This window comes from Chelonia mydas, chromosome 28 (assembly GCF_015237465.2).
Source record: "Chelonia mydas isolate rCheMyd1 chromosome 28, rCheMyd1.pri.v2, whole genome shotgun sequence".
Taxonomy (NCBI): domain Eukaryota; kingdom Metazoa; phylum Chordata; order Testudines; family Cheloniidae; genus Chelonia; species Chelonia mydas.
This window is the reverse complement of record NC_051268.2, coordinates 5,728,621-5,747,185: the sequence shown is the minus strand read 5'-3', so window position 1 is coordinate 5,747,185 and position 18,565 is coordinate 5,728,621. Positions and strand designations below refer to the sequence as shown.

At 47.0% G+C, this 18,565-nt stretch overlaps 4 protein-coding genes and 1 pseudogene across 18 annotated transcripts in view; 3 read left to right on the top strand and 2 right to left on the bottom strand.

The window, feature by feature from the left end:
• The window catches only part of LOC102943236 (zinc finger protein 883), a 2,438,435-nt gene that overhangs the window by 120,701 nt on the left and 2,299,169 nt on the right, over positions 1–18,565 (bottom strand). Inside the window, exons 2-6 of one of the 13 annotated variants that reach the window (XM_027834502.3) lie at positions 17,052–17,140; positions 16,245–16,371; positions 15,297–15,392; positions 6,813–6,926; positions 2,054–6,450 (exon numbers count right to left, since the gene is read on the bottom strand). The exons of 2 other annotated variants lie outside the window; for them this stretch is intronic. In XM_027834502.3, coding sequence (XP_027690303.3) covers positions 4,733–6,450; positions 6,813–6,926; positions 15,297–15,392; positions 16,245–16,371; positions 17,052–17,132 — 2,136 coding nt within the window. In that variant the 5' untranslated portion in view covers positions 17,133–17,140 and the 3' untranslated portion in view covers positions 2,054–4,732. Of the gene's footprint in view, positions 1–2,053; positions 6,451–6,812; positions 6,927–7,355; positions 7,402–15,296; positions 15,393–16,244; positions 16,372–17,051; positions 17,141–18,565 lie in introns of those variants that run through there. 10 more of the 13 variants (XM_043537228.1, XM_043537234.1, XM_043537235.1 and 7 more) reach the window with 10 other exon arrangements.
• Positions 1–18,565, top strand: part of LOC119564595 (zinc finger protein 883) — a 1,467,279-nt gene that overhangs the window by 31,745 nt on the left and 1,416,969 nt on the right. The gene's annotated exons all lie outside the window — the stretch shown is intronic.
• LOC122463947 (zinc finger protein 501-like) overlaps positions 1–18,565 on the top strand; it is a 200,335-nt gene that overhangs the window by 31,460 nt on the left and 150,310 nt on the right. The window lies entirely within an intron of this gene.
• LOC102945014 (zinc finger protein 883-like) overlaps positions 1–18,565 on the bottom strand; it is a 705,100-nt gene that overhangs the window by 559,625 nt on the left and 126,910 nt on the right. The window lies entirely within an intron of this gene.
• Positions 1–18,565, top strand: part of LOC102934537 — a 1,094,240-nt pseudogene that overhangs the window by 1,040,263 nt on the left and 35,412 nt on the right.

The following is an 18,565-nucleotide window of genomic DNA, read 5'->3' as shown; positions in this document are numbered from 1 at the left end:
TTTTTACATTATTTAAAAAAAAAAATATCGGCTAACAAGGCAGGGGGGCGGGGCGGAACCTGGACCTGTTCTGGGCACCATCAAAAATTACACAAACCTGCTGCCCCGGACCTCAGAGCACTGGTCCACCTTATGCAGTGTCCCACCTCTAGCCATGGCCACCTTGTACAGAAAGAACATGTGCTGTGTACTATGAATTGCCTGTTTCACTGAGAAAGAGTGTCCCCTTTGTTCTCTAAAATGTATCTTTTAAAATACTGCCCTCCCTTTTTCTCCTCCCGCAGGTGCAAATGTTTCAACATGGCCCCATCTACGCCATCCCAGAAGCTGGTCCAGATTAGAAGGTGGAAAAAACAAATTTGGGATGACATGTTTGCCGAGCTCATGCAGTCCTCTGGCACTGATAGGGCCCAGCTGAATGCGTGGAGGTAAACAATTGCGGAGTCCTGTAAATCATTACATGAATATGAAGAGAGGAGGGATGTGCGCGATGAGAGCAGGCAGGATGCTATGGTCAAGCTCATGGGGGAGCAAACTGACATGCTCTGCTGTATGGTGGATGTAATGTGGGGAAGGCAGCAAAACCACACACTGTTGCTGCAGCCCCTGAATAAACACCCTCCCTCCTCCCCAAGTTCCATAGCCTCCTCACCCAGACGCCCAAGAACATGTGGGGGGGGGGAGAGGGCTATGGGGACCCACACTCAACCCCAGAGGATTGAGCAGAAAGCTGGCATAGCCAAAATTTTGATTTGGTTTCTGGACTTATCCTTCCCTCCTCCTCCACCCCCCTAACCCAATACCCGCCCCAGCCTACCTTCTGATTTCTCTCAGTGTTTTGTGCAACAAATAATAAAGAATGGTTTTTAAACAATTGTGACTTTACTTCCTTTCATATATATAGGGGGTGGGTAACTTCAAGAGAAACAAACACAACTGTCACACCGTAACCCGACCAGTCATGAAAGTGTTTTTCAAAGCTTCTCTGATGTGCGGCATGCCCTGCTGCGCTCTTCTAAATGCCCTGTTGTCTGGCTGTGCGAAACTGGCCACCAGGTGAGTTGCCTCAACCTCCCACCCCACCAAAAATGTCTCCCCCTTACTCTCACTTGGAATATTGGTTATGCTGAGATCTAACCGAGTCAGTAAACTGCGCCAGCACACTTTCAAACATCCAAAAGCACATTCTACCACTGTTCTGCACTTGCTCAGCCTATAGTTGAACAGCTTCTTACCACTGTCCAGGGTGCCTGTGTATGGCTTCATGAGCCATGGCATTAAGCAGTAGGCTGGGTCCGCAAGGATAACTATAGGCATTTCAACATCCCCAACTGTAATTTTCTGGTCAAAACTGCAGTGGAGACCTGAGCAGGCTCCATGCTTGCTACACTGTGGCGCCTGCACAGGTAATCCTGGAAAAAGGGCGCGAATCATAGGAGAGCAGAGTAGCAGTGGAAGAGATGCTGTTCGGTTCACGATAGCCAAAAAAAGGCCGGAAATGGTTGTCTTCTGTAGCTTTCATGGAGGCAGGAGCCCAGGACAGACAACATGGAGAAGCTCAGTAGTGCAGCAAGAGTGGGAGAGCTTTCACGTAGGGAGGAGGGACTGATGAGACACACCCAGAAACACCCGAGAGAATGTTTTTGCCCCACCATGCATTGGGAGCTTAATCCGGAATTCCAATGGGCATCGGGACTGCGGGAACTGTGGGATAGCTACCCACAGTGCACCGCTCTGACATTTGATGCTAGCCTCATTACTTTGGACGCACTCTGCCGAATTCAAGTGCTTTAGTTAGGACACAGAAGACCGAATATATAAAACACTTCAAAAAATTCAAATAGAATAATTTCAGAATAATTTTGTACTGTAGACGTCCCCTTAGTTTTCTTTTAATCCCCACTGCCAACAACTGAACCTTGGCTCAAATTGTGGCTTGTCCCAATGTAGGTCCCAACCACTTCTGTGAGTTCATATATCTCAGGATCTTCTGCAATGTATGTTGGTGGAAGGGGTGTCCTATGTAGGAATGTTTGCATCGTGAGGAAAAATTCCTCTCTTTTCACACTTTTTATTCTTTCAAAGTAGGAGGAGGTGGAGAAGTGAGGTGAATGCATAAAACAAGAGAAAATGTCCAGTCTACACTGAAGACATTTATCGGTATAACTATATTGCTCAGGGGTGTGAAAAAGCCACCCAGCTGAGCAATGTAGTTACACAGCCCTAATCCCCTGCGTACATAGCGCTACGTCAGCAGGAGAGTTTTTCCTGCCAACATAGTCACCGCCGCTTGCGGGGACTGGACTAACGAAGTCTGATGGGAGAGATCTCTCCCATTGGCTGAGAATATCTGTAATAGCAGTGCTACACCAGCACAGTTATATTGGTGTATCTGTGCCAACATCAGCTTTATTGTGTAACCATAACATCAGACACAAAATCATAGAATCAGGACTGAAATTGGAGCCTGACACATTCATTGCCTCATTGGTTACCATCATTTCTACAGCCTGAAAGTCCTTGTTAACCAATCAGGCAGCCAGTTTGGGATCCACGGGGAAGGACTGTCCTATGAAGCACTCTCTCTTTGGATCCAAACAGTGAAGGATGATTGTTCTCAAACTAACAATGGCATCCTTTGGAGCTTGTGGCACCTTAGAGACTAACATAAGCTTTTGTGAGCTACAGCTCACTTCATCAGTATGCATCCGATGAATTGAGCTGTAGCTCATGAAAGCTTATGCTCTAATAAATTTGTCAGTCTCTAAGGTGCCACAAATACTCCTTTTCTTTTTATGGATACAAACTAACATGGCTGCTACTCTGAATCCTTTGGAACTGTAATCAGTGATATTGAACTAGGAAGTGAAGTTGTGCAAACAATTTTCTGGGTCATTGGTCATCATAGCTTCCTTTACTGAGGTGGAAAGCAAGAATTGAGTGTGTACTTTTTCAACCCCAAATCCTTGCCCTTTTTAGGGTAAATTTACACTTCTCTGAAGTAGAATCCTTTATGAAACCACTCCAAATATCAGCAGTGTTAGTGAGCAATGGCTTCCTGAAAAATGCCCAGCTGTTCTTTAATTTGGTAGCACAGTTCCAGGAAAGGGACAGGACACAGGGCTGGATCAGAATCTCTGTTAGCTACCAGAGCTAGAGTTTCTATTCAAAAATAGCTATTTTTCTGCAGCTATTAGATTTCCCACACTGATTTCATTTTATACACCTTTTTGGCACCTACAAAGGATAAATTCAACAAAAATCCCACTATTATTTCCTCAACATCTGCATCATGAAGGGGAGCATTCCCCATACCATAGGATTAGCTAGGGGAGATCTTCTGTAGGGCATGGGTTACAAATGCTTCGGGAACCAAATACAAGGGCATTTTGCCTAGTTCCAAATCACTTACCATGGAATTCTCTCACCAGATCATCTGAGACAATATTGCCTTAAACAATTGAACGACACTGTGATCATAAGCACTTTCTTCTCTTAGTTGGGGTTCTGCTATTGTTCACCATTTCTGAGTGGAGATTTTAAATCACAACTGTTTCTTTCTTCACATGTCCAGTAAATTGGAGAGTTCTCTAATGGTGACAAAACTGCACTTGAACTTTCTCCATGTCATCATGGAGGGACAGGGAAAAAACAAAGTTGAACTGAGAAATGACTACTTTAGCCGATGGTCATTTGTCTTAAATTCTCCAATAAATCTGAGCTATAGCCTATCAAACTGAACTAATATCCAATTGGGTGATGAAACAGCCTTCAGGAAAGATAGAAACCCACATCACAGAGAGATAGAATACATGAAAATGAAAGTTTCAAGTGAAATTCCAGAGCAGGTTACATCTGATTATTCAGAATCAGGACAAGAGATTCTCCCATCACATTCTCCTCTGATCCATTCAAACCTGCTTCACTCAGCACTGTCTCAAGAGTCAGTTATGCTATTTACAAAATTTTTAGTAACCTAGCATCCCTCATAATGGGGGAAAAAACAGCCCCCTTGCCAGAAGTGGCTTTACCAGTAGATGGAACCTGGGATTTAAACTCCAAATGATCACACTGTGTTTGGGATCCATTTAAAGTCCCCTTGCAGGTCTTTGACACTTTCATCTCCAGTCATAGAGACTGATATAGGATTAAAGAAGTCAAAGCATCATCTCCAAGCACAGACAGCTGAGAACACTTCATTACATGACACTTAGAGAAGCGGATGGGTAGAATGTGATGAAAATAAACTCTGCCTGGCTCAGCCAAAAGGTAACAGTTCTGCAGAGATGGGGAAGGAGGGAATCTGAGTCACCCCATATCCTTCCAGTGTCACAGAGGGTGAAATGACACTTCTTTTCCTGCCCCTGCTCCTCTTCATTTGAATAGAATTTAAAAGTTCCCAATATAAGTGCTTTTCAGCACAACCCAGAGCAAAGTGAGAACAACTGGCAATGACACAAGTTGCATCACTGGTAACTCTAACAATAACATTGCAATAGGAGGAACAGCATAAACGTGATGCTCCCTGGTAGGAAGGGCACACTCAAATTACTCATGGGAGAATGGAATTGATAGACAGGACAAATGGGTCCACCTCAAAGAGGGTGAACTGCAAAAGGCTAAAATGGGCCATTCATCTGGACAAGCTGAGGGAATAACGGTGCTGCAAACAGTTCAAACAGCTTTAAAAAAAGTTAGTGTGGGAATCAGGAAAAGTAAAGTATTGATAGCCCTAGATGTTTTTATGGTCTTGATCCCCATTGCAGATTCTCTGATGGATAATATGTGCTGAGTAGGAAGAGAAGGTTTTCCCACACTCACAGCATTGATAGGGCCTCTCCCTTGTGTGGATTCTCTGATGGTGAAAAAGGCCTGATCTGTGAGTGAAGTTATTCCCACACTCACGGCATTCATAGGGCCTCTCCCCAGTGTGGATTCTCTGATGTTCAGAAAGGGCTGAGGTGTTAGTGAAGCTTTTCCCACACACACTGCATTCAAAGGGCCTCTCTCCAGTGTGGATTCTCTGATGCCTAATAAGGTGTGAGCTGCAATTGAAGGTTTTCCCACACTCACGGCATTGATAAGGCCTCTCCCCTGTGTGGATTCTCTGATGCTCAAAAAGGCCTGATCTGTGAGTGAAGTTTTTCCCACACTCACTGCATTCGTAGGGCCTCTCCCCTGTGTGGATTCTCTGATGTCTAGAAAGGGCTGATCTCTGAGTGAAGTTTTTCCCACACTCACTGCATTCGTAGGGCCTCTCCCCTGTGTGGATTCTCTGATGTCTAGAAAGGGCTGATCTGTGAGTGAAGTTTTTCCCACACTCACTGCATCCGTAGGGCCTCTCCCCGGTGTGGATTCTCTGATGTTCAGAAAGGGCTGAGCTGTTAGTGAAGCTTTCCTCACACTCACTGCATTGATAGGGCCTCTCTCCAGTGTGGATTCTCTGATGCCTAATGAGGTGCGAGCTGCGATTAAATGTTTTCCTACACTCACGGCATTGATAGGGCCTCTCCTCTGTGTGGATTCTCTGATGGTGAAAAAGGCCTGATCTGTGAGTGAAGTTTTTTCCACACTCACTACATTCATAGGGCCTCTCCCCTGTGTGGATTCTCTGGTGCCTAATAAGGTGTGAGCTGCAATTGAAGGTTTGCCCACACTCACTGCATTCATAGGGCCTCTCCCCCGTGTGGATTCTCTGATGCTCAAAAAGGCCTGATCTGTGAGTGAAGTTTTTTCCACACTCACTGCAGTCATAGGGCTTCTCCCCTGTGTGGATTCTCTGATGTCCAGAAAGTGCTGAGCTGCTAGTGAAGGTTTTCCCACACTCATAGCATTTATACGGCCTCTCCCCAGTGTGGATTCTCTGATGTCTAGAACGGGCTGATCTGTGAGTGAAGCTTTTCCCACACTCACTGCACTCATAGGGCCTCTCCCCTGTGTGGATTCTCTGATGTTCAGAAAGGGCTGAGCTGTTAGTGAAGCATTTCCCACACTCACAGCATTCATAGGGCCTCTCCCCTGTGTGGATTCTCTCATGACTAATAAGGTGCGAGCTGCGATTGAAGGTTTTCCCACACTCACTGCATTCATAGGGCCTCTCCCCTGTGTGGATTCTCTGATGCTTTAAAAGGGCTGAGTAGTCACATAAGTTTTTTCCACACTCAGTGCATGTATTTTTTCTCTTTCCCCTGAGGATTTGCTGCTGTGTTGTGGTTTCCTTGAGGTGCTTCTGAGTTCCGTGACAGGAAATATATTCACCCACTTCCTCCCCTGGCTGGTTTCCCTGCTCTCTTTCTGGTCTGTGCTGAATCTCACAGGATTTTTCCTGGTCATGACTCCTGGACACATTCCTTTCCGATCTTTGTGATAGTGCTCTGTGTTTATCCACTTGCTCAGCATCTTCCTGCTGAGAATTCTGCTCCTCTTTCTCACATGCCATTGCATCACCTCCTGTGATAGAGACAGAAACCTCAAACAGGGATGGAAAGGGGAAGGACAAACCAAAACAAGTGCTGGAGAGAAGTCAAGTAAAAATCAGGAACTGAACTCCCCAAACTCTTCTCCCAAATAGGAGAGAGGAGGGGATGAATTGGGCCTTCACATCACATCCAAATTCACAGGGGGAAATAGAGGAAGCTGTGGCCTGGTGTCTGCTAGAATCTACAGGAAGCCATGAGCTATAGTTACCCTGAGGAAATGACCCCTGCTTGCGACAATAATGAACTGAGTGACCTCCCAAGGGCTTTGTAGGGCATCCCAGATGTTTCCTTCAGGCACTTACAGATTCTGATTTGGTTTAAATGTTTCCTCACCTATGCAGGGAGCTCTCAGGATCTGTCTTTCCTCTGAACCCTGGAGCTCTGAGACCCATGACTCTTCCCCTTGTTCCAGCTGGGAGATCATATCAGGTTTGGAAACTGGAAACCCTGCTCAGATGAAAGAAAAGAAAGGAGTTCAGTTGATTTCATAAGACTGTCATAAAAAACATTCTATTAATTTAACTACAGTACTTAGTGTGACCTTGTGTGCCTGTGATAGTCCTCACTGAAAATACTAAAGTCAGGGCAGGCTGAAAAAGGGAGAGCAGATGCTCTGAAAACTGGTGGTTAACACTGAAGTTAAACTCACTGACCAGTCACAAACTGTGCTTGTGATTCCCCCACAGTGGTTATTGAGAATCTGAAAAAAGAAATCACACAGCCCCCTTTATTGCATTCCAGTTCTCTGACTCCCAATCAGCACCTAGGTCCAGTACAGTGAGAGGTTATTTAAAACCTCTGTGCACATAGATAAAATGTTCTTCTGACCCCAAAGGGTCAGCCACATTACCAGGTCAGTATAGATTTGGAACTTACCCAAAATTCCATCCTTCCAGCCAGTGCTTTAGCATCTAAACTAAAGGTTTATTATAAAAGAAAGACAGAAAGAAAGGAGTTGTTAAATGGGAAAGCAGTCAGATACATTCGGAAATCTCTGTATCTGGTTCTTCACAGTACTGGTGAGTTGCTGGCTTGAAAGTCCATCTGGAACACATCCACATCATTCAGTCCTTTGTTCAAGGCTTCAGTTTGTAGAGAAGTTGCTCCAGAGGTAAGAAGAGCGATTTTCTCTTCAATCCAGAAAATCAAGATGCAGCCTCCCTTTATAGTCTTTTTGCCATGTGGCTTGTACTTCTTGTGTCCCAATCACAAGCTTCACAGAACATGGCATGGAAAAGCCTTGGAGTTCTCACTACACAGGCATACCCCTGCATGTCTTGCGGACTCAATAGGTATATCCCCTTGGTCCTTTCCATGTGCTCATAGTACAGCTGATGACCCTGGATGGGCCACCGAACAGGCTAGGCAGTGCTGATGCCAATATGTCTGGATGTGTCATCCAGAACCACTGCACAAGTCTGGAAATACAGATATACCCTACATATCTATATCTCACAATACAAAGGTGATACAAAGATAGATACAAAATCAGCATACTTGGAAAATCATAGCATTTTCACTGACACCTTACATGGCATATCTAGCACGATTTATCGCAATTTTATCATATTGGTATTAATAATGAAATAATAATAATAATAAAGTGTCTCACAATTCCATACAGTGTCACAATAAACCAGTGAATTCCCAGGACCAGCTCTCCAGGTCCTTGAAGATGCCGAACACTCTGCTTATGAGGGATTGAAATACCCACATATCTGCTGGGAATAGACAGACACTGTGTCAGTCTGTACCCCTATGTCCACTCTTCTACAAAATTATGACCAATTTTGTACATAGTATTTATTGGGTATTGGTTTTCATAACCATCTGTCCCCATAATGAGTGGCACTGGTGGTGATACTGGGAAAAGGGAGTTCTCTAAGGGAATTGATTGTGTGACTTGTGGTTAACCAGTGGGGTAAAACCAAAGTCTTCTCAGTCTGGCTGGTTTGGTTTGCCTTAGAGGTGGAAAAACCCCAGCCCTGGGCTCTAACTGCCCTGCTTTAAGCAATTTGTCCTGAATTGGCACTTGCAGTTGGGTCCCACCACAACCAGCATCGTTACAGTGGCGTAGTCATGCTTGGATCCACAGAACCAGGTCAATTAAGCTTTGGATCAGAACCCCACGCTATCCAAATTTGAATTTTGGTATTGAGAGGTTGGTTGGTTAAAGACCAGTTGCAATGGGCGAGCAAAGAGCATATGAGGGCCTTGACAAAAAAGCCCTTGAAGATTTGTGTTCAGAAAAGGGGATAAGCTTTACAAAGAAGCTACAAATCAAGAACTGAGAGATCTGTTAATGGCCAGTGATCAGGAGGAAGGAGCACAGTCCTTACCTGATGCTAAAGAAGCTGCAGAAACAATGAAACTGCAAGCCCTGAGAGACGGCCTGCAGTTGGAACATGAACAAAAGGTGACAGAAATTTGAATGAGAAGCAAGCCTTGGCCCAACTGGAAAAAGAAGCTTCTGAAAGACAGAAGGAAAGGCTGGCTGCTAAGGAGAGGGTCCGCCAGATGCAACAAGAAACTGACAGACTTCAGCTCCAAGTCAAAAAAGCAATGGAAGAACAGCAGAAATTGTATCCTCTTTAAAGTCCAGGATATAACAGCGTTGGTGTGTTGTATAACTCTGAGCAATTGTCTGGGTGTAACCAAATGTACCCCAACTCTGCCACCTTTTATGTAAATGCTGTTACTGTGAGTTCAGGAGAGGGTGGCCCCATAAATTGTGCCAATGCTCTGTATGGGAGTGGTAATGAAAAATTCATAGAGAGGGTAAAAGTCAATGGTAAAAGCTGTTTAGGGCAAATTATGGCTTCTAACATCACTCTTGTTAAAGCAGATCTAGTCAAAGAGGAAGATTACTTCCAAATCAGAGGGTGAATGTTGTTGTCCTCTGTAAGTTAACTGTAAGTGTGCCTTTAGCCAGAATCCACCTTGAATGGAATGGTACTAAGCATGAATTTGTAGCTCGTGTAAGGAAATTATTGCCTAAGGATCTTTTGATTGGGGAAAATATTAAAGCTTTGTTCAGTCCAAGTAGCCAGTCACAGGAAAGGAATGATTTTAAACCTGTGTCTATTACGAGCAATGCTTTGACTGGGGAGGGTTTCTCCAAATGTTTGTCTGAGGAAAAGAGCTGTTTGTCTGTGAATGAAGTTTCTGAATGTCTGTCTAATGTCTCAGAAGTGAATCTGGAATTAGATCAAGCACCGAAAGAACTCATTGGTCAGGACAGTGTTTCTCAGGAACAGATTAAAGTGGATGGTCAGGTTGAAGCCCTAACTGAGGAAGGAAAGGGTAGATTTTTTAATGGGTGATGGATTGTTGGCTAGTACAGCTTACAAAAGTGAACCTGAAAAGAGTAACTGTGTTTTGCTGGAAGTAGCTCAGTATAGTGAGAAGAGCAGCAGTTTATCTGTTGGGAGTGGCAATGTGCCTGGTAAGGAAAGTTTGGATGAGCCTAGGCAGCCTTATGAGCTGATGGCTTTGTCTAGTCAGCAGTTTGGGAAGGCGAGGAGAGTGGAAGATGAGTGTCCCTGTACCTTACCTGTTACCTGTATGGAGAATTGTGACAGTGAAGGAAATGTGCCTGTGTCTGTCAGGGGTATTGACTTGCTTATGGAGGGAGCTACCCCGGTCTCCAAGCAGTTGTCTGTGAACAGCCCTGTGTGCTGGGACCAGGGGAAAGAGATCCCAAGCTGTGTGTCTGGTAAAGGAGAATGTGTCTCCAGCTCTTCTTTGTCTGAGGAGCAGAAAGAAGGTTCCTTTCAGCCTGTGATGGTTGAGGGTCGTGCAGTTGTCTCAGAGTTGGTTCTGGATTCAACTAAAGCCCAGGAAGGGAATGGTCCTAAGTTTGTGTCTGCTAGGGAGAATGGCAGTGTAACTAGGGTGCATCCAGTTAGTGTCCTAGCAAAATCCCAGAGACCAGACAATTCTGGTGCTTGTATTTTGCCTGTTGCTAGTGTGTTGCTGGGAAAGGGTGTAGCAACTCTGTCTGATCAGGGTGAGATCCTACCCAAGACACAAGGAGAGCAGAAATGTGATTTGATTGTGTTACCTACTGATTGTGTGGAAACTTGCAGCAAGAAGGAAAAGATTCCTGAACTTGTGTGTGGCAAAGAGAAGGAGAATGCCTCTAACCTTTTATCTAGGAAGTCTATAAGTTTGCCCGAAAGGGGATTGTGTAGGAATCCGCCTGATGGGCCAGAAGTGATTCTGGATGTAAGTGAGACCCAGAAAGAGTCTGTTGTTGCTCAGGAAAGTGTTCCTTTAGAGCAAGCCCTCGGCGAAGAGGGTAAGGGCAGAATTTCTGTGAAGGGTGAATTGTTGCATAGAAAAGCCCCGAGGGAAAGGAATCCTTATGGTAGTCTTTGCAAGCAGTTTACTGCAACTGAAGGGCGTGAAAGTGATCAAGAACGTTTCAGTTCCTAACAGCCAGAAATTTTCTGTTGTGAATGGATCCACTGACTTTCCTGTTGAAGGATCCAGTGTGGATAGCTTTGAGAAGGTCTCAGATGGAGTGAAAGCTGTTAAGAAAGTTGAACAGTCCTATAACCAAGTGGCTGTGTTTGGCCAGCTTGTTGAGGAGACACGGTTGTTGAGAGAGGAATGTCTCCATGTAGATTCTGTAAGTGAACAGTGTGGGTCTCAGGTTCAGAGGGAAGACTGGGGAGCTGAGTCTGCAGAGCAGATCAGCTGTGTAGTTAATCTCTCAAGAATGCAGGGGATGGCAGGTATACTCTCATCTCTAGACACTTTCGATAGGACTTGTATTCTCTCAGTGGACTTAACTTCTGATTCCATGTGGCAGCACAGGTTGGTAAGGGAAGAACAGAACAGAACTTTGTGTCTAGCTTGTTAGGGAAAATGGATGGTTTCTTTTTAAGACAGAGTCCAGCCTTAGGATTGGTAGCAGTGAAAGATCTGAAAACTGGTGAACAGGCTCCTGTTTGAATGCAAATTACCTGACTGACTAGGAGAAGAAAGACTTGCTAATAGATCGAGCGATGTGATCGTTCCCCTCTATTCGACATTGGTGAGGCCTCATCTGGAGTACTGTGTCCAGTTTTGGGCCCCACACTACAAGAAGGATGTGGAAAAATTGGAAAGAGTCCAGCGGAAGGCAACAAAAATGATTAGGGGACTGGAACACATGACTTATGAGGAGAGGCTGAGGGAACTGGGGATGTTTAGTCTACGGAAGAGAAGAATGAGGAACTATTTGATAGCTGCTTTCAACTACCTGAAAGGGGGTTCCAAAGAGGATGGATCTAGACTGTTCTCAGTGATAGCAGATGACAGAACAAGGAGTAATGGTCTCAAGTTGCAGTGGGGGAGATTTAGGTTGGATATTAGGAAAAACTTTTTCACTAGGAGGGTGGTGAAACACTGGAATGCGTTACCTAGGGAGGTGGTGGAATCTCCTTCCTTAGAAGTTTTTAAGGTCAGGCTTGAGAAAGCCCTGGCTGGGATGATTTAGTTGGGGATCGGTCCTGCTTTGAGCAGGGGGTGGGACTAGATGACCTCCTGAGGTCCCTTCCAACCCTGATATTCTATGATTCTGTTAGCAAAGAGAGCCCACCCTAGCAGCCAGTGAATTCTGTTAAGCAAGAGAAATCAGGGTTTGATTCTTCAGGACAAGGAGGAAAGGAGACTTTATTTTGCAAAGTGAAGCCACAGGCTAACCCTAAAAGGTCCAAACCCCAATGGTATTGAGCGAAAGGTGTGGCATGACAAAAATGATTGAAAATGGACACTTGCAATGAATTTGTTGTTATTGCTAATGGTAATTCTTGTAACTGATGTGTTGCTATTACCAAAAACTGTAAAAATGTACAATGTGCCTAATCTTTTGGAAAATCCCTTGAATATGTTAAAAGTGATGCAGAAGATCACACTTTATGTTAAAAGGCCTGGTTATACGGATGTTTCACAGATAATGCCTGTAAAAAGTCTTGGAACTTTTCAGAGAGGAAAAGACATTCCAAACTTGATGTGCTGTATGAAAGGAGAAACTGAGGCACCTTACCATATTGCTTTCACGGCTAAATGCCAAGATTTCTATAATATGGACAACATTAATATCTACATTGACTTGATCTTAATTGGGTTTCAAACATTTGCCAGAGCTTGTATGGTTAAAGTAGCTATGTTCTCTTGGCAAGATCATATGAGACATACAGGAACCATGCTGTAAGAGCAGATCCAATCCACTATTGTTCTAACCAAGTTTTACCTTGAGTTTGTAAAGAGATTCAATCATATTATTGAACATGACTTTGATAAACCATTTCTGTTATACACCAATACTTGGTGTAGTAAGACAGAACCAAGGATGGGAAGCTCTTGGGATGCAGTCAGTGATGTTTGTGTCATCCCTTCCTGCATCAATTTTGTGTTGGGGGTGTCACGTTATTGACTTGAACTGGGACAATATAGATCGTTGTTGCAACCAAGGTCCTGTAGTAACATCAAATCTTATATAAAGGGGGTCAAATGAGGTGTCTAAGACAAGGTTATGGTGTGCTGATTATGATTATGCGGTCTATGTGTGTGTATCATTTTTGCAGTTGAAGTTATGAATATTGGCTCTATACTGTCTGTAGTTCAAACTTGTGCTGGGCTTCTGGGAAACACTCCAGACAAGTTGGTGTCAGCTCTGCCTAGCCTACTTGATGGCCCATTAAGGACCATCAGCGATACACCTGACCCATTGAGAGAAGGAAGACACGCCTTGCAACTCAGCAAGGTGTGCAGGGACATGCCTATGGACAGAACTCTGAGGGTTTTCCAGGCCATGTGATGGACAGCTTGTCTTTGGAACAAAGAAAGACAAACCACACAGCAAGAGACTATAAAGAGCTGCTGCAGCTCCCCCATCTGGTCTTCAATCCTGCTTCTGACCTCTGGAGGGACTTTGCTACACTGAAGCTTTGAACCAAGGACTGAAAGACCCATCCCAGCTGTGAATGTTTTCCAGAGACTTGATTTGAATCTGCAGTTTATTCTATCACTGCTACAAGCCTGAACCAAGAACTTGGCCATCACTGGATGTCATTGATTCCACTTAACCAGTTCTAGCTCTCATCTCTATCTTTTTCCTTTTATGAATAACCCTTTAGATTTTAGATTCTAAGGGATTGGCAACAGCGTGATTTGTGGGTAAGATCTGATTTGTAGATTGTCCTGGGTCTGGGGCTTGGTCCTTTGGGATCGAGGGAACCTTTTTTCTTTTACTGGGGCATTGGTTTTCATAACCATTCGTCGCCATAACAAGTGGCCCTGGTGGCGATAGTGGGAAAACTGTAGTGTCTAAGGGAATTGCTAGTGTGACTTGTGGTTAGCCAGTGGGGTAAAACCAAAGTCCTCTCTGTCTGGCTGGTTGGGTTTGCCTTGGTGTGCACAGAAACCCCAGCCTGGGGCTGTAACTGCCTTGCTTGAAGCAATTTGTCCTGAATTGGCACTCTCAGTTGGGTCCCGCCAGAACCAGCAGCGTTACAGGAGGGAAGAACGGGAACATTGTGCACTCAGGGGAGGAGGCAGGGCCAGGGATTTGGAGACGGAGTCGAATGGGGCAGGGAGTGGGTGGAGTTGGGGCAGGGACTTTGGGGAAGGGGTTGGAATGGGGGCAGGGCAGGGATGGAGTCAGGGTGGGGCCAGGGGCAGAGGGGGGGTTGAGCACCCACCAGCGCCAGAAGAAGTTGGCGGCTATGCCCAAGGCCACCACGGCACACCATCTTGGCCAGAAAGGAGCCCACTCGGAGTCACCATTGCTTATTTCCTTCCACCCAGAACCCCGCTTCTTCTCCTGGGCTGCAAGCAGCCATCCCTGGGCTGCCAAGAGACAGTCACAGGATTCTACCTCGCAGCAGCCAACTCCACCTCCCCAGGCTTTGGCAGAACGAACGGTGGCGCTCTAGTAACCCTACTTAGCCGCACGGAGGCACTTAGCTTCTACCCTGCCTTCCTCACCATGACTTTCCTCTTTTGCCCCATTCCTGACCCCTTCCTCCTTTGGCAAGTCACGCCAAGGAGGGCAGCTGGAAAAGCCAGACTTCATAGGCCAAACTCCCAGGGCAGAGGAGGCCAAGCCACAAGACTCCAAAAGGTGGCTGGCCTAGACCCTCAAGCTTTCCCAGGCTGATGCCAAGGTGCTTTCTCTGCCGATGTCACCACTCTCTGTCATGCGGGGGTTGGGGTTATCCCAGGAACAGGCCAGTGGCAGAAGGAGGAGAGCCTTACTGGACAGCTGGTAGATGCAGATACTTTCCCCTCTTCTTAACCAGCACTAATACCAGGCCAGGCTGTAGCTGGGAAGAGTGTGAGAGAGAGAACAGCAGGTTTCCCCTATTGTTTCCAGCTCTCTTTTTCTTGACTAGTTTCTCCTCTGCATCAACTTGCTCTTTCTTTGTGAGCCTGGCTAGCTCACTTGGTAGTGCATCAGACTTCAATTTGAGGGTCCAGGGTTCAAGTCCCTGGTCAGGTGATGAATTCTTCACCAAGTTCTTAAGGTATCTCTCTTAAGTCCTGTTTAACATTACTTTTTCTCTTCAGGATTTTGCCTTTGCTAAGAAGGGCGTTTTGTGTGTGGGATTGAAGAGGCAACTTCCTAACATGCCATCTTTCCTCGCAGGCTGGAGGAATAAAGGTCTCTGGGCATATAGCAGGTTCCTCCCACATGGCTGCATTCTCACGTGGTGGAGGTAGAAGCTCTGTTTCCTTGCCTCTGTTTCTGCCTTCACCTGAATGTGCTGATCTGGCTGCCCTGTCTGAGACAGGATGTGAGGAATGTTTGGAGTGTTAGATGCTCACCCAGCACTTGGTTTTCCTTCGAGGGAGTGGTGAGCAGGGTGGGGCTCAGGCTCCCAGTTGGAGAGAGGTGCAGGTCTTGGGGCTGCTGGCCGGGACCTTGAAGAGTGTGAGATTTCCGTGAGAGGAGTGGAATTGGAGGAGGAGTATGTGTCTGCAGTGCCTTGGGGGAGGCCTGTGCCTCTCCCAGGCAGAAGGTATTTGTGTGTTTCCAGTCCCTGGGAGGCTTGGGTCCAGCCCAGCCTTGGGGCCTGAATTGTCATGAGACCAACGGGAAGGAGAGTGCAGAATTGGTGGAACTAGGGAGTGGGGCTCCAGGAGCCGCTCACCCCACCTTGGGAGCACTTGTGAGGACTGAACTGTCTTTGGGTACGGGTAGTGGTGGGACCTCAGGGGATGGGGAGCAGCATTCTGGGGGCCATAGGCACCGACTAACTGGGTGCTCTGGGGCTGGAGCACCCACTGGCAGCTCCTCCTCTCCCCCCCCGCCCCCGCTGAGCACAGGGCCCCACTAACGCTAAATCCGCCACTGAGCTTCCTTCTCTGGATACTCCCAGGCAGCATGCAAGGACGCACTGAGTGTCTGTGTGATAAATAACCCTGGGCCAGCAGCTCTGACTCCAGCAGCCTGCTTGTTACACCCCAAGCACATTCCCGTTTGGGTGGAGTAGACTCAGGGTTTGAGAGAAGGCCACGAGTAGGAAGCTTCTGTTCGTTATGCTGGACCTAACCCTCAATTTTACTTGAGCAAACAGGAGATATCGGACACTGTGCGGTACTGCCCCTGGGCTCTGTCCCCACAGTGTTCTGCAGCAGGGGAGGGTCTCTGGTCGTGTGTGTGTCACTGGGGTGATGCTGGAACAGGACAGAGCAGAGATGACATTGTGGGGTTGATGTAAACCTTATCTCTTCTTTTCCCCTTCCAAGAACCGAGGGCACAGGAATCCTTACCCAGCGAGGTCACATTCTCATAGGTCTCCTGCATGACGTCTCTGTAGAGGGCTCTCTGAGCGGGGTCCAGCAGCGCCCACTCTTCCCTGGTGAAATACACAGCCACCTCCTCGAAGGTCACCGGCCCCTGAAAGAGCAAGAGTCCCACACTCAGGACCTGCTGCCCCAGTCACAACCCCACTATTCGTGGGGGAGAGGAGCCAATCAAACGGAAACTCTGGGTGGATCGCAGTCAACAGAGGCCCACCCCACCATGCACAGAGCATCCTGGAAACCCCAGGGTGAGAGAATGAAGACCAGCAGATCCATCTCTCCCAGCAGATTCATCACACACCTACTAGCCAGAGACTGATACAGGAGATGGAGCCCCTAGCAGAGTCCAGGGAGAGCTCCCTGGTCAGAAGCCCAACACCCTCCTCCTTGTGAGGAGCTGGATATGAGGCAGGGGAATCTCCCCTAAGCCTGACTGGTGGGTGCCCCTTCATATCTCACAGCAGCCGCTGGTTAGTCAGATCAGGCTTCAGCACTACGAGTCTGGTCAGTTTTCCCAGCCCCATGTAGCTGGGTTATTTTCTGTTCAACATTTCCACCTCTGAACCTCATGGGTCTGTTCCTAGAATCTAGGCCACTTATTCAACAACTCCCAGCAGGTCTGCCACCCCCTGGCCTCCTCCCTTTCTCCACCCTGTGCATTTCCTGCCCCGCTCCAACCTCCAAACCAGATGGTGCAAACCTTCCCCTCTCCGGTGTATTTGCTGTCCCTTTCCCTCCTGCAGGAACCCACCAGCAACCCCCGATAATCCCTACCTGAACTGACTCCTCTGCCACCATTTCTCTCCCTTGTCCCACGGGAGGACGGGATGAACTGGAGCGAAACATGGACGTCATTCTGCAGCCTGGCAGGGCGAGAAGGGCAGTTGTGGAGGTTTAGGAACGGGCTTTAGTTCATTTCACAGCACGATTCTCCCAGGCTCTTTCCCTGCAGACAGACACCCTTGAGTCTGTCATGCTGAGAAAAAGTTTGTTCTCTTTGTTAGAGTAGACCTGGCTCCTCCTGCCAGGCTAAGCCCACAGAGACATTTTTAACCTCCCTTCTCCCTCCCCTCACTCCGTAACAAAGTCTCTGAACACAATGCTAGAAAAAAGCAGAACTAAAGGATTCACTGTGGGGGATTCCCTCGGACACTGACCCCAGGGCAGCCACACCCCAGCAGGAGGGATATGGGGTCAGGAACTGGGTTTTCCTCTGTCTGATCCTCATCTTTTCCACAGGAAAGTGATTCTACCCACAGTGAAGTAATACATCTGTCTGGGCAGATTAGAGATCTGGAAAACGCTCTTGAAACTCTTCTCTCCCACGGCCCCTTTCAGTCTCTTTCTCCTATCTCCTTTTCCCTGTCCCCTTCCCCCTGCCCATTTGGTAGGAAAGTCCCATTCCCGGGTTGTTTGCTCCCCATGGCTGGATTTGCCCCTGCAATTGCTAATGGGATGAGAAATGGGGGAGGGGGGTGGTCTGTTTGTGTAGAGTCATTTTAAGGCCAGACCCCAGCATTTTCCCTTCATTTCTTTCAGTTACCTGGAGTCTCTGGCTCAGAATTTAGTATTAACTGGGCTCAGGGCTGCCCTAGGGGGCTAGTACCAGCTGGAGAAAGTCCTCACCTGGGCCGGGCAGAGAAGAAGCTTTAATTAAGGTCACTTCCCAGCACAGAACCCCTGGTGGGGGAGCAGCAGCTGCTCAGCCTGGTCTCCCAGATCACAATGGAGGCTGCAGGGTCTGACCCAGGAAGCTAAACCCCAATATCCTGAGCAGAGAGGGACAGAGCCTTTGAGCAGCCTTCCCTCCCTTAGCTCCCTGGGGAGAGCAGCTAATGAGAGCCGCTCCTCACAGGGAGAATTGCTAATCTCATTTGCCCCACTGTTCTTCTGGAGTCCCTCCTTGTCTTTCCATGCAGTGACTCTGGAGTAACAACGGTCTCAATGAAACCAGATTTCATAAAGAATGAGTCCAGAATGCTGTGGAAGAGATCATTATGTGGCAAGGCTAACCCTCTTCTCACCTCCCTCCCCCCCAAAAATCTTGGACTAGGTCGGGGGGAAGGGGGGAGATGAATTTTCCCAACAGAACCAAAAGTTCCTGCAGTTTTCAAAAGAGGAGAAAAGCAAAACCTGTTATTTCACACACACTGTTTGATAAGTGGATAGAAAGTTATCACAGTGACTGGGCGTGGCTGGGGAATGCCTGGCAGTGCTTGGAGCCAGGATTCTGGCACAAGTTGATCAGAGAGAAGGAGCATGGTTAGTAGCAGTCCCCACAGCCCACA